Raw genomic sequence first — 24,220 nt, forward strand, 5'->3', positions numbered from 1 at the left:
CAATGAAAAGTTTGCTTAACTGGCACCGAGATGCGGTGCAATTTTTATAATAATAGTAATATTAGTCCATTCAAAAATAAGAGTATTCAATCATTTCCATAATTTGAGTGTTTATCTGCATGTGCCAACTTTGACATTGAGACCTTCAACTCGAATAAAGTAAACTATTAAACTGAATGCATCAGCAAAATCTGACATTGAATCGTTTGATATAAAACAAAACACTGGTCAATATTTTCCCCCATTTGCTGAGGCTGTTTAACAATAGCAAAGTCAGAAGAATGTGTGCAAAAATCAGACAATTTTTCTCTCTTGTGGCAATCATCATCTTGGTAATAATACTTAAATACTCCTGAATAAATAGGAAACGTTCTTATTTACAACACCTTGGATATCATTATAAATATTTATCTAAAAGGTGACCAGCAGTGCACGAGCTGAAGATGAGGAGGCAGGAGACGGAGATGCACCACCAAAATCTTGCTACAAATATACAACTGACTTTATGAAATCGACTACGCTGACTTTGTTGAAATGTCTCGGAGAAAAATTTAAGCCGAAGGACTTCAGCGAATATATAACTCGGTCTTGGGTAATTAAATTATTAAATGCTCTCGTTTTTAGTAATATTAATATCAGAACATTTAATCATATTTCCAGTGCATCTTAAAATGTGTTCTTAAAGAGATGGGGACGGTAAATTTGAAATAACTCAAATAAATACTCTAACAAGTCTTTATCATGATTTTGTTTAATCCCATTTACAGCTAACCCCAGATGGAAAATTTGATGATATTGCAAGTGCATTTTACTTTGAAGGTAAGAATTTAATACATAGCTCCTAAATGCATAAATACGTACGATTTGAGTCAGTTATTGAATGTCACAACGAAGTACTTTAAAACCAGGTAAACGATGATAGAAAGTAAAATTTATAACCTGTTATAGTTTCCTGTAATTCTCTCATAATGCACACTTTAGCTTGTATTTAGACTTTCACGTGTCCTGTATGTAGCATGAGAAATCCGAATTGTTGTGCAGAGTCAAAAACATTGAAAAATGCATGGGTAACTCGTATCTTAAAGAAATGAAACGTTTACTTCCTTGATCATCCTGGTTTTCCCCACTCTTTTACATTTTACATTAAATGTATGCGAAACCCCAAGAGGTTTGAGGATGGAGTAATTTTCATTTTCAAATCTTATTAGCAACATGCTATTTAACAAATATTGATGGTTACGACACATTCTTTATGTTAAAAGCATTGATCAATACTCAATGACAAGGTTTTCTCTTGTTTGTAGAAAATTTTTCTAGTGAAGTTCAACAAGGACTGTTGCCAAATGTTCAGGGTTGCTTTGGATTTTCAGGTACTACGGAAATGCGACTTATTATTCGTTTCAAGACTTTGAATCCTAATCATATATTTCCAGAACAGTTAAATGACAAGGATTATTTTTGCAAGACGTACGAACCTTTCATTTCGTGTTTGGTGAAAGCATTGATCGCTCAAGTGTTGCCATATTCTATCAACTGCTATGTTGGTCCAGGACTCGCGATCGTTCTCGATGTACTTAAACACCTTGCTCCTGACCCCGTCCTGCAAAGTGACGCTAACGAGCTGAGCCGTCGCCTTAGAAGACCAAAACCTGTCCTTTGCTATAACAAAGACTGTACACAATTTTACAAAATTGAAAAAAGCAACGGGACATCTACATTTATTTTATTTGACAAAAATATGACTGAGGTAACGAGGCAGCTTAGGAAACCAACGACAACCACAAGTTTATAAGACATTATTGTATGAATGAAAATGAATAATTTATCCACGACGCTGACAAAGTTGTAACATAAAGGATCGTTTATTTTCCTTTGTTCCAATCGTGATTACCAAAAATATTCACACGACATTTTTCACTTGAAGACTAAAAATAAATATACAAATTCTATTTGGAGTCTCATTCAATTGAGGAATTATCACATTCCTCTGCTGAGGTTATTTTCACTGGAATCCAGCAGTTTACAAAGTTTCGAATTGTTATAAAAGGTGCGCAGCACCATTCAATTTGCAACAGTAAACATATTTAATAAAGAACCTGCTTATTTTGTGTGATTTCATGAACTCATGAATTTCGGGCAAAGTTTAAAGCATGAACATAGGAAAATTATATCCAATTACTTCTCCATATCCATAAACAAATACAATACATATGGCCACATGCGTATAACTGTGCTTGTGTTTTTTTAATCAAGGGTTGAAGAAGCACGTTTAGAAACTCTGTACACACAGGTTTACATTGCAATCATTCAAAATATAAAGTACGCAATTAGTTCGATTAGGACACGGCAGTTGGATAAAAGAATTTAAAAACGTGCACATCGATATCATAGAATACGTACATACAACTTTTTAGAATAGATATTGGGTGATTTGTAAACGTTAACAGCAAACATTATGGCATTAAAATGGCACACTCATTAAATTATATCACCGAATTTAACAATATAGTCGAAAGAATTATAACACTCATTAATGGACAGATCCGACACCAACTCATCTCTGAGAGTATTCTCTTCAATTACCAAATAAACGTATAACTGTGCAATACAAGAACCTTGCTACGTACATACGTAAGATAAATTTGTTACCGGTATCCAGCACACAGTGAGCAGTGCAACAATGAGTAAAATAGGAATTACATAACTATGTATAACTACGAATTACGTTTAGAATTTCCAATCGTTAATGTGTTTTGAAGAACACTGATCGTGGTCCAAAATGTGTGAATTTCTTTCCTTGCCACACTTTCTCCTCGTATCCGTACAATTTTTTGCATTCGTTAAGCGTATTCTGAACCATGTCAAGAACAAACCAACCAATGTATACATGGATAAATATACATACATACATAGATCCATTAAACACTACTCCACTAAACATGCTATATTTCGAGTAGGACACACCCACTAACTCTCGTAAATATTTCTCTAATATTTTTTACAAGATTCGAAAACATTTATCACGTTTATAAGATGAAAAGGTCACGAATTATCAAGTACATGGGTAGTTTTTATATGAGGATAAAGTGTTACATCTAGATAAATTTGCAAACTCTGATGTTGCAAAAAGAGATCAAGGTGTGTTTTAAATAAATATTTTTGTATAATAAAAACAAAATTTTTGGTATTGAGACATTTGAGCAGTTTTTGAAACGGAGTTATAAACTTTGTAAGACAGCCCATTTTTTGGTCTCCTCCATTTGTGCTTTTTCCATCTTTTTTTATTTAAATTTATGAATTTGGATGGTGGTTTAATTTGTATTGAATTTAAATCATCTTGTTTCAGCTACAGTCATCTCATCTAATAATCCCATCTCTAATAAATAGGTTGCTTGTTGTGTATGAAGTATATAGTGATCTCGACCTGATATGCAATTTATGCAGAGGAATATTTAAAAACAAAACCGCAAAACGTGTTCTAAATCGGTTCAAAACGGAGAAGACCCAAATCACGGACATACATATTTTAAGTACGATGCGTTTCACTTGTAATAATTAACTTGTCTTGTTAATGGACTATATATAATACCAATTCAAAGTAAATTCACAGGTCTTTAACCAATGGATGATTTTAAGCGTAGCATTTGGAGTTTGTATATTCTAGCCCAATGAAATATTTACGTAAAATATATATATGGAAACAACAATGACGGTTACAATAAGCTATGTACATACACCGGGGCAAAATACGTATATGACACGTTTATATGTATATAGGGGCCTTCTCTAAAGTGATAATATCTACAGGTACTGGATAATGGCAATATACTCAACGAATCTACTGTAATTCGTATAATTGAGCTGCGATGAGATGCAATCCAGTTGCAGCGTCGTTTCTGGTTCAAGGTACCACGAGTATTTCCGTTGAATGAAGCCTGTCACCCAACTACTTTTCTAATGCCACAATTCAGGTCATTTTGGTCATTCAATTGAGAGTGAAAGTGCGTTGATCAGTTCATTTCTAACTACACGAACGAAATTCTATATGTCTGATCAACTACCATGTCCAGCTACCATGCCATCCGAAAAACATAATAAATTTATATATATGACCATTCTTCTATGTCACTGCCCTTGTCCAATGTCCAATCTAGACTACGTGGGTGACGGAGAGTTGACGGACAGGGAGCTAATGTGAAGTGCCGGTGACAAAGGGGAATCGGGTGCAAAACTTGAGTTGGAAGATGGTGGTCGAGAGTGCTCAATTTTGATGTGTCTTTCATCTCCAAAGTCCGACATTGACATGATGGAGGTGGGAGTGGAAACAGACCCCATTTGATCCGACAGTGAGGATGACGACGAACTATTCCTTAAATGTGTCCGTAAATGCCTTGTTATCTGGATATAGAAAGTTGAATAATTAGGAAATATGATTTTAAATAATATACATGGGTTATATCTGGGAGATAAAACTTACCATGTCTCTCCTGCATGCAGAGTAAGCACAGGTGGGACATTTGTATGGTTTTTCACCAGTATGAGTCCTTTGATGAGTACTTAAATGATCAGATCTGCATAAAATTTGAGCATTATTATACATCAAATTATATAAAAATGACTACATGAAGTCATGGCACTTTTATTTACCTGGAAAATACTTGCCCACACACCTTGCACGTGTAAGGTTTGATTCCTGTGATTAAACAACGGTTCAAATAAAAATTGTGATGCCCACAAAATTAATGTTAAAAATATTTATAATTAATAAATGCACTCTTACCTGTATGTAGTCGGACTGTAAGTTAATAAAACAAATTTTATAGATATTTGGATATGCTGGTAAAATAAATATAAACATTGGCTCAATAAACAAAATGATGAACTTACCATGTCTTGTGAGCATATCGCTCCTTGCAAATGACCGGTTACAAATTTCACAAGGATAGCTCTTGTTGGGGTCATGGGGCTTGCTCTTGTGTCGCGATGCCATGTGTTTTGCCAACCGGTCATGTAAGGAGAACATCTGCCCACAGACCGGACACACAAAAGCAAGATCGGCTAAAAATTTAAAAATTATTTGTCCAGGTGAGATTTATTTAATTGTGAGCTTATATCTAAAGAAATACGCCGATGAAATAAGCACAAATTTTGAATTACCTCCTGGAGGCATTTCTTCAACCACTGGAGACACGTCAAGATTGTAGCGAAGAGCAACCGAGTTTCTGGTGGTTGGAGATGCGATATCTCCCCGAATTACTGATACACCTGCAAGTTTATATTTTTCAGATTTACATAATCCACTATTAAAGGGGCAAAACCACTTTATGGAAACGTGTACTCGTCAAATTGTCTGTATGTCTTTCGAACGGTGGAAATTTTTGATTTAGAATTTATTAAAAGTGATTAAATGATGGGGCATCATTGGAATGATCTAGTAAATGGGACGCAGAGGGCTAGTATGGTCTAACTTTGGGTCATAATACATATGTGCATATTTCCAGATAACTTTCACCAGCCAAGTCGTTCCCTGTGGTTTTACCCCTTTTGCAATATCTCTTAATACGGTTGTTGATCGGAACACGGAAGTTAATTATGTAGTTGTTGAGACGTACCTGGGGAATGACATGGAGACGGATGATGCTGTTGCAGAGCCAGACTAGAAATATACCGGGTTGCCGTAAGACTTTCGCAACTTGTGCTGCTGCTAAATCGCTCCCTGCTTCCTTTCATTGATAAATCTAATGGCGAATCTTGTGGCGATGATTGTTCCGATTCGAGAGAACCCCCTTTGCATGGAATTGTGAGAGGGTGTGGTATTGGCTTTTTGAGACGAGGATGCATTCCTGGTTGACTTGGGCCCATTGACTTCATTGAATTGATTGACAGATCTGTAGGTTCAACTTTGGGCAGATCTGGAACAATAGGGAGATCGGAGTCTGAGTGGCACCTGGAAATAAATACAACTATTTTTAGCAAATACATAAAGACTTGGCAAAAAAAACATGCATTTATATATGCAGCGCACTATACCTTCTGCGGTACAATTCGGCGAGGAAACCCTGTTGAAAAGACTGGTCTACGTTGAATAGCGGGGACGGAGATAGCGGAGTATTTGGGGTCAGGGGTGAAACTGGCGACGAAGGGACTCCAAAGAGGCACCGACTCTGCTCAATGCTGGCAGAGGGTGGTGGAAGCATAGTTAGGCTAGGATGGACTCTAGCCATCAACCGATTTTGACTGTCCATCTTGGGCGAGGGGGTGAGTGCTGCTGATGGCGGAAGATAGGAAGGTGGCGAGTCTTGGATTCTCAACGGACTAATCGTGATACGAGGAGAGTCGAGAACAACCTGAGGAGAATCGTAGGATGACAAGGATGACGGGGAAGGACCAGGACTGAAGACTTCTTCCTCCTCGGAAATTGCGCTACATAAGTACCGCTCACGATCTGTGCTATCAAAGCGAAACACCTCGCATGGGAATGAGGATGACGATGAGGACGCCGAGGTTCCTCCACTTGTCATGTGAGGATGTGTTGGTCGTCCACCAGATGAACTTACAAGTGACCCATGCAGCGTTGGAGTATGAGGTTGGGACGTTGTTGCTCCACTGAAAGAAATATTGGTCCCAAAAATGGGCGATTTTGGTAGCGCTGAAATCCTGATGACTCCGGTGTCAAGTCTGTTAGGCGTAGAAGCAAAACCAGGTGATGCTTTGGCCAAGACGGACTCCACATGCATGTGTTCCTCAAATGACAAGCCTCTAGTGAGGGTTGTGGGGTGATGATGAGGATGTGCGTACGTTGGAGAATGCTGTCGTTGCTGTTGTTGTTGGTCACCACCAACGGTAGGAACGCATTGGTTATCGGTTGTGAGCCGGCTGACAACCTTACGCTGGGCTTTCCGGAATTTGGAGTGGATTAATTCAGCATCCTCCTCCCCGAGGTCCATATCACATCCAATAAGTGTTTTACTGTCTTCGTTAAGATGAACGTTGAACAGGAAAACAGCACGATGTTACCATGCGGTAACATTTGCATATCTGTAACACATGAGATAAATCCATACGTAAATATAAAAACAAATTAGAATCGAGTAAAATTAAGGTCTCGTGCAATTCTATGCTTAATATACTGTGGCGGACACACGGCTGAAAACCCGGGTTTTAGTAAGAATATTAACCAAGAATTTTATTGATGTACTTTGAAGCATGATGTTTAGCTCATAAACAAAATCAGCACAAAATATACAACTTGAATTGACTGCTCAGAGAACTGAATAAATCCCGACTAAATAAGTGTCTAAAAATTGTTTCGCTTGATTTACTTTATTGAACTTTAGGTAAAACAAAGTAAAACTTGGTCGGAATACCCCAAATCCCGTCATCCCTGATTCTGTTTACTTTTCATAACCAAGAAGGATTAGTAATTATGATTATGTGCGTAGGTGTTTGTACGTACGTACGATGTGCGCACTTCAAGTGGTGGGACAAAATAAGTGTGCCGAAAAATGTCATGATCAGAGTTTTTGAATGTCAAGCAATGTTTGCACATCAAGTTTTGACATTTAAGTATATTATTTGACCTTTTACTCATCTTGTTCAATGCACACCGGAAGATTGTATTTATTGCAAAAATCTATAAAACAGTTGTGAGTGTATACGTATGTAGGTAGCCAACATCAAGGAAAATTTATCGTTATTAAATATGAAAATCCAAGTTAACAAGGTGGAGAATTGCTATGAACTTTGATCTATCCTGGAGAAAAACATTCCATTAGTATGCTACGTCCAATTACCAACACTTTCATGATAAATAAAACCAAGTTTTTTCGACTCAAATGATATCAAAAAGATGGATTCCCGATACAAGTTGTGCTCGGGTGATCAGTGTATCGTAGCGACGAAGAAGATAGCTAAACTATGTACATAACAAAACCGACTGAAGAGTAATTTATTGAAGCGCACAAAGAGCAGCCAGACAGCAACCAAAGCAAAATCAAACTTCCTCTCAAAGTCTTTCATCACATTTGTCTTGATAATCTACGGAATGGAATATATTTGAAACCCCATCGGGTTACCTGGAAGCAGCAAATTTCAGCCCCGACGCAAATGAAAAGATCTGCAAAAGTTCCACAGCGAAAATTCATGTTCATTGCCAAAGGGACATTTGCCACATTCCTTTCAGTGTAACTTTCTCTTTTCGCTGGGTGCACAAATATGAACAAGTGGAAACGTGGGAAAGCAGGCGAGTCTCCACTCCACCAACACCAAACCCACACCAACCGACCCTGCTCTTCTTTCCCAACAAACCTTATAACCCTATGACAACTATCTCTCTCTGGGCTGCATATAAATACGTATGTGTGTGTACCTTTGACGTAAATCGTTGTCATAGCGTTGTATCTTACAGCATCTCCTCCTGGCTCATTTTAATCCCATCCTGCAGAAGAAAGTTTTCCCTTTCCGGTGTATAACCCTCATATCCTTCGCACCAGAAAAGGATGATGTCACCAGAAAAATTAGGCCCGTCTCATTTTCTTAATTTGATCTCAACTTCGACTTTTAACGAAGCAACCTGTTTGCCAATTTGCCAGCCAATTAAGAATGAGCTTTGACATGTACGGAACTTTAATACGCACTAAGACGCTTTCCCCAGTGATAAGTACTTTGATTTGAGGTGAAATCATGGAAAGGTATGACAGACAGAAGGTATTAAGTTATTCGAGCTTGGGCGGCTAAGCAGGCAGAAAAGGCGCCGAGACGGAGAAGGAGGATGGCAGTGATAAGGTAAAGGGAATGTGCCTTATACATAAGTTCGAGGAACTCAGCCCAGGCTGGGAGATCGATATTGAGGAGGTGGGAGAGAGGAGGAGGTCAGAGCCTAGCCTTGAAATTCTCGCCCTTGCTTGCAGAAAAGTTACCAACATTCCGAGATCGATACCCGACATTATATGTAACGGGGTCCTCCTGCCTGCATGTTGGCCCATTACTTTCTACGTGTGAACCAAGTAGTCGGACGAATTCCACACGTCCCGTGATGTGTACCTGATATTCCACACACAAACACACGGGTTGAGAATTTAAGTGCTTTCACCATGTGTGTCATCCCCGATGACGAGCGTTATTACAGTTTCATAAAATGCACAGTGTTTATGCTCTGGCATTTTTACATAATCTCCAGCAATTTGAAATTTGGTTAGGCATTTCACGTTAATTTAGAAATGGACTAACTTGATTAATGAGCAGTTGACCTTTTGTAAACTCGCTAAATGGAAATCAACACATAATTCAATTTTTTTCAAGAGCATCAAGATGACGGGAATTTGCTTTCGTTTTGTCAACAACCTTTTACCAAAATTCCGCATTTTTAAAAACGTATTTTCTCCTAAGACCCAATAACACCTTAGGCACGGTTATTACTGGACTCATAAAATCGCATTATCTCGTCAACCTAGGGAACATTTTTATAATGTGTACCAAGCTGCTGAACCCATGACAAGTAATGGCAACGCATTAATTTCATTGCCCTTCTCCAAGGTGAAAATTGTCGTCAGTGAGTTGAAACAAAGTGGAGATCTTGCTCATGAGGGCTTTGTAAACAAAGAGATTTTCGTTATAAAACTAATAATTCTGACCGCTTATTTAAGCCTCTTGTAAACCCTGTGGGAAATATTTTACCTCAAGTTCACCTTCTCTCATTTTTTTCCATTTCTCTCTCTCTCTGCATGTTGTGCAAGCGACCTTTCCGAGATTGAAGAGAGCCACAAGTACATATCGTCCGTGTCACCGTGATCATAAGTTTCTTGACATAACCTTGAGTACTAAGCACGTAGGATACGACACTGGCTTACACACGACGTCAACCTTGCACTCGGCGACAAAAGGACGGAACAAATTACACACGGATACTGCCATTGATTATTGAGGAGTAGTACTCCCACTTCCACACGTAGGACTAATTACCAAGAGCGACAGAAAGTTGAGACTTTCAAAACATTGCCCGAAACTTCACAGCGAAATATTGGACACACTATGAATAAATGATACATTGCGAAGAGACCAGAGCTATGTACATAATGAGCCAATTCATCCCGTCATGAATACGACTTGATGGTATGGAATTCACCATACTTATCTTAATCAAGTGTTGACGAATGTGGTGGTTTAATCAATTTCATCACCACCATATTACATACCAATCTAATTACTTTTTCATCTTATAAGATACACCTACTTACTTTTCGCCATTTTCTTTGCAAAAATCTTGAATTGCAAAAAGCCGACTATCGTAATGTACAAGTTCAAAGAAAAACTGAAAGCACTGATGAAAAAAACGAATCCCGTCGAATGTTGAATGTGAGTTCCTGGAAAGGAGATTACTAAGCCAAAGCATTGCATGTACATGCATAACCTTTCAGCGCGACATATTACTGGGACTTTTAGGAAATTGTATAGAAAGTGACATGGGATGTGAAAGATATGATTCAGAGAAAGTTGTATGGTTTTGTAATTACTGATGATCTGGTTGAAAAGCATTTCCTCCGTCGAGACAATAAAGCATGTCCGTCCGACGTGAAGGACGAAGAAAGCTTCCCAAAAGCGTCTGACGGCGGAGAAGGTTTTCGAGTCTCCACCGACCTGGCTGTGTGGCGTACGTACGTCCGTATGCATGTAGTAGTGGGAGATAAGTAATGGTGGAGGCTTCCCCGAATCCTGGTCCTAACCAGTCTCTCTCTTCTCTCTCTGACGTCAAACCCGGGCTTTTTACGAGCAATCGATGTGTACTGTGCCAGCATATCAAGAAGAAGCAGGCCTCGAGTGGCGGAGTGAAGTGGGGAAAGAGAGGCATTATGTTAAAGTACATACAAGACTTTCTCATGGGTCATCGTCGCAAAAGCCGGGCTCGTGTGCGTCATTTTCACGGGAAAAGGTAAACACGGGGCAGATTAGGAGAGAACATTGTGCAGACCACCACCACATATTCCCTCCGAACGCCACACGCTGCCTGCTCCACCCACGCCGCACTTTATATAACACAACAACGTCGCCCCGTCCCTCCACCAATGCCATCCCCGCTCTCGTGCACTTGCTGAATTATGATTGTTTTCCATTTTTTGGCTTTAGAAACACAAACAGTTCTTCATCCTGTTGTGGTATTCGAGCCAAACTCGTGCATGGAAATCAATGCCACTCTTCCAGCCTGGCATATGCTTTCCTTACGTGTGTGCCCTATGCATTGCGCAGAGTAAAAATAAAATATATGGAATACGACAGAATTTCTAAATGAGCAAGAGTTAATGGAACGGAATGAATATTTTGACAACCAATTAAAACTCAGAATTAACATTAACATGTTATATAAACATGCATCTTGTCGTAATACTAAGTGTGTCAACTCTGCCCCCACACTACCCACAGTCAATTTGAGTTTCATGTAACTTTCCATTTAAAACTTTCTCCAATTAGTAAAAATGATGAGTTAAAAATTTGAAGAATATTTAGTAGGACGGAGAAATCGATCAAGAAGACATTAACAACATTTGAGTTAAAACATTTACAAATCTGACTAAAATAGCGAGATTCTTCTTCCATGAAAACAAGCCTCCACAATACAATCCCAAACAAGAAGGATGCAATAACGTAACAGGAAATTGCTTTCTATTGTGTAAATTACTATTCGTAGTAACATTTTTATTACTCCGGTCGTCCCGACTACGACAACACGGGAACGGGGACACGTGAACGAGCAGTCGGGGGAGTCAAGATTGTGAAATTGGCTACTTCCACAACAAGATAAAATATGACGGCTGAAAATATGATACGATTGTTGTTATTGGTGCAGGTTTAATACCCAGTGACTGAGTTTTATTATGTGCTCAAAGTTTTGTGTGCGATGGATTGGCAAGCCATACGATATCCAGGTCACTGGAGTAAATAGCCATGGCAATTCGCCAGTTTCATTATCAAATTAAATTTGGAGTCAGGAGGAAACCAAACAAAAATGAATGAATGAATGAATGCATGGCCAAACTAAATAATACACAACAACCTGCCACACCATTTTCATATGTGTTCATTAAATAAAGTTCAATGTCCTAACATGCTTAGAATTTTGTAAACACGAATGGATTTTGTATGCGTACCTGAACCATTGTTGACTCGACATGGTGCGCTCGGATGACTTGAGCGAAAATAGCAACATCCTCGTCAAAAGGAGTTCGAATCGTAAAATCACTGGTAATTTGCAGAGATGAGTGAAAGTATGTACGTACTTTTATGTGGGATGACTCGAAGTCATACTATACAATATTTGTGGTAAACGTATCTCAATCTCTGTTTGTACATGGACTATTTGTTGTACTGTGCTGCGTCTGCAGAAAGAGGGAAAGTATTGGAGGGCCAGCCCGTGAAATGGAAATTAAGTGTGGTTGGTAGTAAGAGAAAAGGTGAGGGAGACGACGTGTGAAGCAACTTACGGACTAGCCGCAGTGTCAGTCACATTGGTCTCGACTCTCGAGTGCAGGTACTGGGCGATGCTTCGCTCTCCCAAGTTCAGGTTCGACTAAAGTGCAAGCAAGAGCAGTCTTACTTCTCCAGTCCTCGTACTTCTTGTGACATGCTTTCTCCACACAAATTGCTCCTCGCCCAGCCAGCCAGGCCACTTTTGCATGAGCCATGCAGCACGAGAAAGAAGCAGCAGTTCAGGAATTACTTTCTCTCGCAGAATTCGCTCGTCTCTTCTTTTCTGCGAGTAGCCACGCTATCCCCAACTCTGCCAGACATACGTTCATGGAAAAGGCAAATGCAGTGTGTGCCATGCGAGCGAAACAACGCAAAAGAAATGGCCCAGTAGGAGTAGCGATATGCTATGCTGGCTTCTCGCGTATCCGACTGAGGAGCTTTAGCTGAGCTTTCCTCTCCAGTCGTCGTCGTCGCATAGGAATGCATGGATGAAACTTGTAGGTTATTTGCCAATATGTTGGTGAAGCAGAAGGAGATGAAAGAAAAGAGAGCAACGCCATGCAGAGTATCCAGTTCCAGCAGGAGTATCATGAAAAAGTCTCAACTCTCCGCCACGCCATGTAACCAACTCTCCTACAATCAGTCTCCATCGGCCCTTCTCGGGACAATCCGTCCCAATTTACTCGCGTCTTTTCACGACAAATTTTTTACTTTATGCAAAGAACAAACACTTTGAATTACTGGCCGAGATTTTTGCTACTTACTTAAACACATCCTAGATGAAAGAGTGGAAATGTGGGTATACATATTGATATGGATTACGTATGTAATTATTCTGACATTCAAGATTCTTGTGGACTCTTTTGAAACAGATGTGGCAAAAAATTTGAATTACTTAATAAGGACATTATTACGTAATATGTATGTAATATAATGTCCATCCTAGCCTTCAATCATCATTTCTTTTTTTTTGCTCTTTATTCCTACGAGCCAGACTTCAACTCAACAGCTTTTTGTGAGATGGGAAAAATGATACGTCATGAAACAAATCTGAAGATGTCGAATTTGTGCTTTGACCTTTTGGATCGGTACACTCCTCGACATTATTTGTTTACTTATGTAGCTCCATTAGGATGGATGGAGAGTGGTGCGTGGTGTGACGTCTGATTTCACCTGTAACCAAATAGTCGTATGGAAGATCAATTTCCATAGTGCTCCTATCATTGGGAGTATCTTGGAGGATGGTTGAGTTTGAATTCTCAGAAATCCCAGCTCACTCCCAGCTTATGTGTAGGCATACATAAGTGCACACGTACATCCAATATTGCTAATCAAATCTTTCATACGTTCGCTTGTCTACGGGCCTATCAATCAATTCAAATTTGCAACACAATTTGCATTCAAGAGTTCCTTCGCACTATCGACAGGGGCCAAAGTCTTATGGTGTCCACACAATAATGCAATTCCTTCAGATTTGTCTCTCCCTTCCATCTCTTTTTTCCAACTTACACACACTCACTCACTCAGGCGATGTGCGACGTACGCAAGGAAGAGAACTCGTGCGGCTTTATATATTGGGTGCAGAGAGAACGATGAGATGATGTCGAATAGTCAGTCAACCCCAAGATGACGAGCATACGTACGTAAAGTATATGCCATTATTGCCTGCTTAATAAGTCTCAGAGTTGAGTATACGCATTGCACCAAGCAACTTATCTAGTTGCAATTCATTAATAATACATGGAATTTCTATTTTAGGCACTGTCTCGTTTCAGTGTGTGCAGCATGTGTGTGTGAGCGAGAGAAAGAAAAGATGAGACTAGAAAGATAAAGAAGGTGCAGGTAATAAGTAGTTGTAGCCTCCTACGAATCTCCAATTATAGAAGAATAGTGTGGTCTCCTCTCCTTTACATACGTATGAACATACATGCACGTCAAGGCTTATACTTTGGAATGCCATCTCAGTTGAAAAAAAAGTTTTTTGGGAGCTTGGAGCGATTTCTATTGTAATGCTTTGATGTTTGATGGAATGACCACCGTATAATGGATGCCTTGTTATGAAGCCGTTCCTTCACGTTGTCTGAAGACGTTGACTACGTATTCGTATGAGTGAACGAACACCCTCGCCTCCCGCATAATATATGAGCTATAAATGGAGTTAAACCTTAGAGTTGTTGTTACATTATAAATAATAATAATAAAAAAAGAAGAGTGAGCAGTAGTACGTACTTATTTTCTACAGATAGCTGCCTGCGACTACATGCAAGTCTCATTATTATTAGATCCACTACTACTGCTCCTGCCTGGAAGGAATCTTCAAGCAGAGATTTGAGCTCAGATTGTACATATTTTAAACGGTGTGGTGTGTGCTATCAAGTACCCCATTTCCCAGAACTTTTTCTCCAAAGTGTACAAACAGGAGAATTTGCTGCATTCCATCGTGAAGAAGGTAGGTAGGAAACCCAGATTTGTTATATATTAACGTACGTATGAGTTGTTGGGGGATTAAGAAAAGGATTCTTCCGAGAGCGAGTTTGTGAGAGAGATGAGAATTAACTGTGAAGGATGCAGATAAATAATGAAGTAGGATGAACACACATGAACTATGAAATTGCCTACACGACGGAGGTAGGTGGAGGTCGTAGTTGTTGTTGTGAACCTAAACTACACCAAGAGGTTTAATAGTTGATGGTGGTGGAGCATGTATGTTATTGTGCAGAGTTGTCTTCAATTCTAGTTCGAATTCCGCTGGGATTGGAAATTGAACATCCTTGTGTTAATGATGCGATTGAATGCCAGAGACCAAGAAGGAGGAGAAGGAGAAGAAAAGTGGTCAACCAACTAGAATAAAAACAAGAAAAGTAAGTTGGGCTCAACCACTCACTCACTCGATCGTGGACCAAAGTAAAAGAAGAGCAATCAGAGAGAGATAAATGCCGACCGCCGAATAACAGGTAAGCAACGCAACACCACACGAGATGAGGAGGAGATATCTTCTTCGTCGTCTTCTTATTCTTCTTCTCGAGAGAGAGAGATGAGAAACATTGGTCAAACAGGTTGGTGTAGAGCGAGGTGGTTGTAGATTATTATACTGGAATGCCAGGGGCAAGGCGAGGTGCGGGTGGTGGCTAGCCACAATATAGTGGGTGGGTTAATTGCAACGGCCCACGGCTGGCTCACCTTAAGGTCACATCTTCGTCCTTGCTCAAATACCTCCACTCGTCCTCATCATCGGAAAAACAAGAAGAGAAACAAACCCCTTGAATTCCACAAGCCAGATCTTATACGTACTTTGCTCGGGATACTGAATACAAGAGATGAGCGACCAGATTCCAATCCAACAGGTAGAGTAATAAGTGGCAAGCATTTATGAACAAGTGGTGGTACATAGTTTGGCGTAGTAGACGGGGCTGGTTTCGTATTTGCCAGTGCTATCGACAGAGAAGCGATTATTATGATTTTCTTGCGATCTGCTATCAGATCATGCATCATATGACGATAAATAAATAAGTGTGATATGTGCTCACATTGATTGCTTTGCTTTCGTTTCCCATCATCCATCCATCTTTTACATGAATGCACACATCTCACATGTATAATACGCATGCATGCAAATTGAGAACTTGTATATTGCACTAGATTCTAATATGCTTGCTCAAAGTGGAGCATTTGTCTTACACCCTCTTCTTTGCTCTCGCTTTGCAAACTACGTTTCATGCAATAACGATTACGGAGAGTTCAGGAATTTTCATGCATTTTACGAATAATGTAAATGACAATTATACAAAAATCCTCCCACATTTTACGATTGAATAATCTTCAGACTCGTAATAGACCAGAGTATACATAAATTCAGATGGAGTGCTTCGTCCACCCACCTAGGCGCCCGCCGATAAGACATTATTTAATGAGTGTGATCGATCTACGGGATATCCACGCAGATTATTATCTCATTAGGCGCCTATTCATGATGGCCAAGGCAGGTTATTCTTGTCATATTTATATTTCCAAATCATGTACATCTAACAACGCCGTTAGCTAAAATTGTTAATCACAAATAATTTACATATTTTTGCAAGTTGGTCAGAATCGAAACGTGCACAAGTGGTAGCAAAAATGTCAGTGGAGCTTACCTCTTATCAGCGTCATTTTAAGGATAGGAAATATAACGAAACGTGATCAGTAGCAAATTATCAAGTTCTTCAAGTCCACAAAGCACGAAAAGTTTCGTCAAGTACTTCCCATCAAATGTATGCAGAGAGTAACTTGATATTTCATACAAGACGAATAATCAAACACTTGAGGCGATTTTTAAGTATCTGTTCAGCCTTCGCAACTGATTTTCACTAACAACATGCAGCACTCACATGTATAATGTTCTCAATTACACACTCCTTGTCGACCAAGAAAAGCAAACGCAGTAAAGTTTAACCGGGTCCAGTAACTTTAATCCGTGTTCGATACACACAAAATGGAAATCAGGCCAATGTGCGGTAACAACGATCACTTTCAATCCTCTCGTTGGACGCGTCCTCCTCCTCCTCCGATGTTTATGACGTGATGGGAGAAGAATTAGGTAAGTGCGAGGAGTATCAAATCCCTTCCAACGACGCACTACCACCAAGCACAAGAAGAAATACAATACTTGTCTCAGTCAACACCAAAAACCTTACACTGCCGTCAAGACAGTTTGAGCAGCAGCAGCCTCTTAATATTCTCAGCTCTTCTCTCTCTCTCTCTACTGATCACACAAGAGTATGTAATTGTTTGCAAATAAGAGCAGTTTCAGCCAAATCCTAGGCGACAGTTTGGTTGACACGGGCAGATCTCCCAGAATTTAAATCACCTCACAACAACACAACATGCAAATGTCTGGTCTGATCAGATTAAGTGATGCTGAACAAGAGAATTTTTACGTAGTCGTCGTCGTCGTCGTTGAGTCACTTGTAGAGTTTCTTTGGAGGAGTCCGGGTTCCAAAAACTCTTCACTGGGAGAGAGACTGCAGTAAACAAGTGTACGATGGGGAACAAGGTATCTTGCTTGGTTCGGTTGTTAAACAGTCGGATGTCTTGATGATAATGGGATGCCGAAGAGAAGAGTTGATGAAGAGGAGATTGGAGAGAGAAGTGGAATGTGTGCTTTTTGCCACCCTCACTCTTTAACTTGCCAACTGATCTGAGAATCTGATGGGCCGTGGTATATATAAAAACCTCAACTTGTTACAAGGAACCACGTATTTATGTCCACACGAAACAGTAACACATTCAATGATCTAACTCTCTTACAACCATGCTTTTCGTGTGTAACGAGCTCTCTGGTAAAAGTTAAGTAAGTGTGGTGGAGATATTTAGTTACTTTGGTTGAGACAAGGAGCCCCTTAATAATTCCTACTTACTAAATACTACTTATTTTCCTATTACACATTTCGTAGTAGGAGTTTGTTGCTTTACTTATCACTCACCCACCACCACCTTGGAAGGTGAGCAGGTATTCATCCACTTTTCTTTATTTCTTCAACCTGACACTCCACAAAATGTCCGACGGTCCGACAGGCTCTCAAGTGTATGAGATCTTATATGGCCTGCGGGTAAGGCGATTGTTCCAACTATTTAACCAATTACTTATTTGAGCAAGAAAGTACGAGATAGTTTCACTCGAAACACAAATCCGAAGATTTCAAACCTTGAGAAGAAGCGTGTTGCTTTGGATGAATCCAATCTGAAGACTGACGCTCTGACAAAATTATCCCACATACAACCATAAGATCACCCGCATTCCTACAATTCCCTCCGCATATTGACCTGAAGTCCTTTTTCCTACTTGGGTAGTAGGTGCATATGGATGAGCAAAAAGGGGGTGTCTTATACCCCGCCGAAATGGAGGGTGGCTTAGGCGTACAATAAAAAATAGGACCCTCCCTCGGTCGGGAGGATCAACAGGTTTAAGCAGTTTTGGAGCAAACCACCCAAAGTAAGTGTAGGGGAATCAGGCCTTGTCGACGTGGGAAAACATCTTGGGCAGAGATTGTGCCCCTTCAATCCCTGGTAAGCATCAATGAAGAAGATGTGACGAGGGGAGAGTGTGAACAATGCCCACCGTTTCAGTGACTTTCGTGGGAACGACCCGCACTTTCGCATCTCCTTTTGAGCAAACTGTCCCACGACTCTCAGACCCGTCTACCTGCCTCCCTCCCTACCCGCATCCCACCCGATTCCTTCACATCACTCCCAGGTAAGTTTGAGCATGTGACGGTATGCGAAGACTGACAATGCAGCCACTGGTGATAAAGCACCTCCTTAATTACGCATCAGCTCAGCACAACTTTCCCTTTCTAAAGTCTTGTTTTGTCCAGATTTGCCACCACCACCACCACCCTACGCATTTCTACCCCTTCTCCCTTCCATTCAAAGCGAGATGAACAAGAAATCATGAAAATTCCCACACCGTCCAATCTTTTGTTTGAAGTCATTGCACAATGTCGCTTCCTCATTCGTTTCTTGAAATGTGTCGATCTATACATAGAGATAAAATACGGTAATGTTTTCAATTTGGTGAGAAACTGGACAAAATAAAGTCGGATTCATTTTCAGTACTTTTCCTACAAAATTACGATCCGTACATATGTACATGTGTATTCTATGTATCTCGTCTGCATTGTCTGGTGGCATGAGGTCTTATGGTTAATAAATTGCCAGAAATCCAGACAAGTACACGAGACGTGTGGTTTTCATCTCGTCAATAACAAAGTCTAAAGTATTATGGTCGCCAAACAATTCCTCAAGAACAATTAACTCTGACTGACATTGTGGAAGAAAATGAAATCAGTTCTGGCAAGAGAACAAAATCCTTTCGAGTTTTAATATTGTGCTCCAACCAAAGCATCCTTTAAATCCACCCACACGCATTCCCACGGGATTTTAGCTACATAAAATTTTTGTGATTGCTGCTATTCTCATCCACTTCTGTTCGAGCATATCATCGGCACATCATCGTTGTTGCTGCTTGATTTTTTTGCACATGGGTCTGGCAACAGTGATACACAGTACGAGCTATAGAGTGATTTTGATCTTGAAAAAATGGGAACAGTGTACAAGCGACCGTTAGTTGTTTGAACATTGCCATTTTACAAAGGAGGTGTCAGCGTGAGCGTCAGCACCAGACCCGACAAAGTAAAGAAATTAATTAAAGTAGTAAACACAAAGTGTTTCACAGTTTTATGTAGAATCAACAAGTCCAACAAAATGGATTTGAGATTCTCAGATGATGTGAACACAAAGCTTTCAAATGTCTTGTGTGTGTTAGTCTTGTGCAAACTCATGCCTCCATGGTTCAACACCAAATACATACGTTACTGTCAAATAACTTCACCTCTCCTTTCCTATGACCTTTCCATGCCATTTCCACGCTGGTGGATTATTGTGCAGCAAATTATGTATCCACATGTACAAAAACGACGACGCAATTTCACTCGAGACTGGGCAAAAATGTGTGTAGATGGATGCCCGGACAAAGGATATTTTTCACATTGTGGGTTTTTTTTGAGTGAACACTGAGCAGGGACCTGTACTTTATAAATACACCGAAATCTCATCTCAATCTGTGAGAGACAATCGACTAATATTTTTATGGGACCCAACCATTTTTGGCCACCTTCGCCCAACGCCGAGGTTGTTTGAGAAAATAACAAAAAGTCGCAAACGTAACATTCTTTGATGAGAATCTGCTCCCACGCAAAGTCATGAAGCTTCACATGCTCATTTGGCGAGAGGGTATTACACACATACGAAGTACTGCAGGAAAAGAATCACTCAGCAGTAAAACCAACCAGCTCATAACTAACCAACCAAAGCCGAACCAAAACCAAAACCACACGGGAACTTTTACACTTGGATTGTGTGTGAGGAGATCAGGAAACGAAATTTGAAGCATTTGGCAAAGAGGAGGTGGTGGCGTGGAGTCAGTCTCACAGTCTTCTGCCTGCATCATCTCTCTCTCTGTACGTCTCATTATTCTCCCTCGCCGCCTCCACCTTGCCAAGACTCAGACATTTTTCCACGGCAAAGTGTCATTTCAATTTCTATTCTTAAAACTCAGCCTGGGAAGACAAACAAACTCCACACATCGTTCGGTGAAATAATTCTGCAGATAATGATAAGTGATGCTGCTTGGGCCCACGGAGGAGAGTCGTCGAGTTAATTATTCCAATGTGACTGAACCCATCCTTTGGAGTAGCCCCACCATCTAATCTTATCAGCTTGGATGAAGAGGAGGAAGGTATTCGGATCCTACATGCTGTCGTATAATTAGCGGAGCACATACAAGTCGGCCTGAAATTCGGATTATTCTCGCTGTCAATCAATTGCAAGGTTTTTTCAGTTTTCGCAGTCTCACAGACGTCGGTCCAACTCCATTAGTCATTATTACCAAAGTTAAAATACGTGGCATTTTTATGCTTAAAGGAATTCTAATTTAGTAGAAATGCCGTTGCTTGTTCGAGTGAGACGTTGTGCATTATCATATATCACATGTATTCTGACAAAGAAAGGAGGCTGAAAAAAGGGACAATTTGGCAATCGCATTCGAAACATTTTGGGGCAACGTTGGATTTTTTACTTTTTAATTCATTTTGTCGCTTTTTGTGATATCGATAAGTTCATCATCTAAATAGATAAATACCACACTGAAACCCATGGGCAGCAGCTACATATATCTAAAGAAAATGAAAATGGCATAACAACACCGGTGAATCAATCTCTAACGTTCAGCTTCTTACGAATGGATAGAACAAATAAGTTGAGACTAACAAAGGATTTTCAGGCAATGCGCAATGCAACCATAAAAATACTTCAATACGACTTCACCACAAGACTACCACAGATAAGAACCCACATCTCAACTTTTGTTAAAAAGTGGCATCATTACACCACATGCGATGATCATCAGTAAGAGGGTGGGGTCAGTTCATTTCTTCACCTACACCACCACAGCACAACTCAACTCAGCTTCCCTTCTTGTAAATTACTCTGAACGTTAAAATTGACCTGAATTCTTTCTAAACCAAATAGACATGGTATGATAAAACCAAGTTCGTCCAAATTTATCCCCTCTAAATACTCGGTTCCTTTAGGTTCCCATAATATAAGGGCATACGCGGTAGTCCATCCGTACTTTCTTAAGAAAATCGGTTGACGAACCTTTATTTCATGTATTGCATTCAGTCCTCATTTTTGATAGTATTTATAAACGTAAATATTAATCATCTAAACATTAAGCACCCCGTGTTAATATCTACTCGCATCTCGAAATCAAACATATTTGCTTCAAACTGGATTTATTTTGTTCAATAAGTCCTTTATTAACCAGTTTGGTGGGCTACATCGTTGATCAAGTCGGCCCCATTAAAACTATCCAACCAATATCCCAAGGTTAAAGCGAGGGAGAGAAACAACAAAAGATTTTCGTCTCGTTTTTGTCCATTTACATCATGAGACTCCCTGATCTCGAACGCACTACAACTTTCAGTTTCGTATGTAAAAACGGGTGAATGTGTCCAATTAAATAATCTAAGATATATAATTATTAAAATATAATTGATTAGGGAAATATTGAATCTTAACTTGAAGTAGGAAATTTGAGACATTTATTGAAACAGGCATAATGATGAGACAGAAATAAAATACAAAAGTTGGCATAAAAGTGGTGCCGACGAGGGTGCCGTCACCTATCGCGTCGTGAGAACACTACTTCAAGAAGAAAATGCTTATCTTCCAATAAAGATGGTGGCACCATTTGAGACTTTGTTGACCGATTGCCTTTCCTAAAGTTTTTCATACGTACCCACAAATCGTTAGATGCATACTTTCTCCTACACAACCCCCACTTTTCCGGGTAAAAGATGGCATTCACATCTCCAACTTTCACTCCACGAAATCCTGTTCTCATATTCCTCTGTGATGCTTATAAAATAATACGTAATGGGTTTTTGCGACTTACTTATTTTGGGAATCTTTATTCTTCGTCCTCCGCCTAAGTCATTTCGACACTCGTACATTTCGTAAATACATTTTGTGTCAGGCACCCCACGGCAAAGCATAGTTCCTAATAATGTGTGACACTTGTGACAACATGCTTATTGTAACACATTACAAGGAGCTGGAATCCAGGAAAAGTTGTATCTGCTTAAGTGCATGGTGGGTAATGGAAATCAGTGCCTTGCGAGACGGAGGAGGATGTCACCCTCAATTTTAAACTATTGCTCGTCCTATCCAGCCCATGGATGGACGAAACACACGTAGAGTCCCTCTGAGACAATTCATTAGCTGCATGACAATGGGACGTCCGTTGTTTGTATCTCCTTCGTGACAGTTTGTTTTGTACACACGGGCGCATAGATGACATTGAATGGTGAGATCGCAGCGATGGTGGAATGGAATATATATATCACACGACGTCCTCTGCACGTATATTTTACATGCAGACATGCATTATTATTCCTTTCTTCCTTGATTCCTCTCAAATCTCTCTCAACCCTCGGAAGCCTCACAGACACCATTCTTCAATGTGTCCCTTCTTCTTCCTCCTCCACCGACCCACCGACCGACGGACCCACGGAACCTACCACGGTCTCCTCCTGAAATCTCTTTCATGTCACAGCAAGCCAGCCAACCAACCTAATGTGCTCCATCTCTCCGGAATTCAAAATGAGTGGGACATTATATTACAGGTCGTGGAGCTGCTATCCACGTTCCTCCACTTTCGCTAAGAAGAAAGTGTACAACGGGAGTGGCCCCTGTTTAATTTTATTGCTTTTTATTTGACTTAAAATGAATCTTTACATTTATCATAGTGTCACATCGTTAACTGTTGTTACGTTCCATTAAGCCATTCGAGTGCAGGAGTAAAGCTTTCCTTCGCAGTGGTAAATTGCTGCCATTTAAATGGAATATTATTATTAGAGTTATTTTCCCATCTCCAACAACCCACCCATCTACCCAGCCACCACCTGTTCTTATACATTTTAATACATGTAGTGAGTGATTGCATGGATTAAGGAGTTAAGTTTTCCATTGTGCAGAGGAACACTCTGCCTTCTTTCGTAATAAATTGTGCTGATGACTGTTACACTATCCTCGCTTTCCGAGATAAAAATGTCTTCTTTAAATCATCTAAGCATTAGTGAGCTGCATGAGTAAATATGTGTACCTGTTTTGACTGCAGAGCTTTCCGTGACAATTGCGTCATTAGAGAGAAATACAATTTTTAGACTTTCTCAGTTTTAACCAAACTCCTAGTACGATGACATCTTGAATTTTCATATATTTATTTGTCTGCCTCTGAACTTGAGGGTAAAGTTTGGCTTAAAGGAGTAGTATTTAGTGGCCTGTTGGTCCTTGGAAGACTGCCTGCTTGCTGTCTTGAATCAGAGAGAAAGATCCGAAATAGCTTTAAGATCCACCTGTGACAAATTTTACGATCCCATAAATTCAGCTCCGGAAATGATGGAGTCAATAAATGCACTTCCTTCTTCGCCGTAAAGACGAAGAAGTGATTTTGGTGGAAAGTACATGCCATTCGGAAAGGTGCTGCACATCCAAATCCTGCAATCAAGGTGGGCAACTCAAATCAAGTGCTGTCTCTCTTCAGACAGAAAAGCAACCAAAACCTCAGCCTATCAATTTCACTTTCTCCGGCAAACATTATTATATCCAGCGTCCCTTTACTCCTGCCGTCTTGTGTAAATGTCCTGGTTATAGCAAGTTG

The 24,220-nt window shown here is 40.0% G+C and overlaps 2 protein-coding genes and 1 long non-coding RNA gene across 5 annotated transcripts; 2 read left to right on the forward strand and 1 right to left on the reverse strand.

Moving 5' to 3' along the window:
* Positions 1-177: 177 nt before the first annotated feature.
* Positions 178-1,949, forward strand: LOC118433902. Of its 2 annotated transcripts, none has more exons than XM_035846381.1 (6): positions 178-332; positions 419-592; positions 661-696; positions 768-819; positions 1,305-1,370; positions 1,434-1,949. In XM_035846381.1, the coding sequence occupies exons 1-6, from the start codon at positions 282-284 to the stop codon at positions 1,790-1,792; spliced, it is 738 nt and encodes a 245-aa protein (XP_035702274.1). In that variant the 5' UTR covers positions 178-281; the 3' UTR covers positions 1,793-1,949. The 2 variants fall into 2 exon arrangements, with proteins under 2 accessions (XP_035702274.1, XP_035702276.1); XM_035846383.1 differs by having other exon boundaries at positions 1,439-1,949.
* Positions 1,844-17,488, reverse strand: LOC110857937 (Krueppel homolog 1). Of its 2 annotated transcripts, none has more exons than XM_022106547.2 (9): positions 16,593-17,488; positions 6,031-7,038; positions 5,613-5,947; positions 5,158-5,265; positions 4,888-5,058; positions 4,781-4,795; positions 4,648-4,693; positions 4,478-4,571; positions 1,844-4,398 (listed from the first exon to the last, which is right to left on the reverse strand). In XM_022106547.2, exons 2-9 carry the CDS (start codon positions 6,945-6,947, stop codon positions 4,156-4,158), a joined length of 1,929 nt encoding a protein of 642 aa, XP_021962239.1. In that variant the 5' UTR covers positions 6,948-7,038; positions 16,593-17,488; the 3' UTR covers positions 1,844-4,155. The 2 variants fall into 2 exon arrangements, with proteins under 2 accessions (XP_021962239.1, XP_021962243.1); XM_022106551.2 differs by lacking the exon at positions 16,593-17,488 and adding an exon at positions 12,141-12,567.
* A 23-nt stretch (positions 17,489-17,511) lies between these two features.
* LOC118433904 lies at positions 17,512-19,061 on the forward strand. Its single transcript, XR_004833661.1, has 2 exons — positions 17,512-18,691; positions 18,813-19,061. It is a non-coding gene; the product is annotated as an uncharacterized LOC118433904 (long non-coding RNA).
* The last annotated feature ends 5,159 nt before the right edge of the window (positions 19,062-24,220 follow it).

This window comes from Folsomia candida, unplaced genomic scaffold (genome assembly GCF_002217175.1).
Source record: "Folsomia candida strain VU population unplaced genomic scaffold, ASM221717v1 Fcan01_Sc001, whole genome shotgun sequence".
NCBI lineage: Eukaryota > Metazoa > Arthropoda > Collembola > Entomobryomorpha > Isotomidae > Folsomia > Folsomia candida.

Excerpts from the sequence above, each read along its gene's own strand:
- LOC118433902 (XM_035846381.1), top strand. The coding sequence starts at position 282 with ATGTGTGCAAAAATCAGACAATTTTTCTCTCTTGTGGCAATCATCATC. Across the intron at positions 820-1,304 it reads AAGTGCATTTTACTTTGAAG|AAAATTTTTCTAGTGAAGTT; the intron begins GTAAGAATTTAA and ends TCTTGTTTGTAG. Across the intron at positions 1,371-1,433 it reads GGGTTGCTTTGGATTTTCAG|AACAGTTAAATGACAAGGAT; the intron begins GTACTACGGAAA and ends ATATATTTCCAG.
- LOC110857937 (XM_022106547.2), bottom strand. The coding sequence starts at position 6,947 with ATGGACCTCGGGGAGGAGGATGCTGAATTAATCCACTCCAAATTCCGG. Across the intron at positions 5,948-6,030 it reads GCCGAATTGTACCGCAGAAG|GTGCCACTCAGACTCCGATC; the intron begins GTATAGTGCGCT and ends ATTTATTTCCAG. Across the intron at positions 4,572-4,647 it reads TGTGGGCAAGTATTTTCCAG|ATCTGATCATTTAAGTACTC; the intron begins GTAAATAAAAGT and ends AATTTTATGCAG.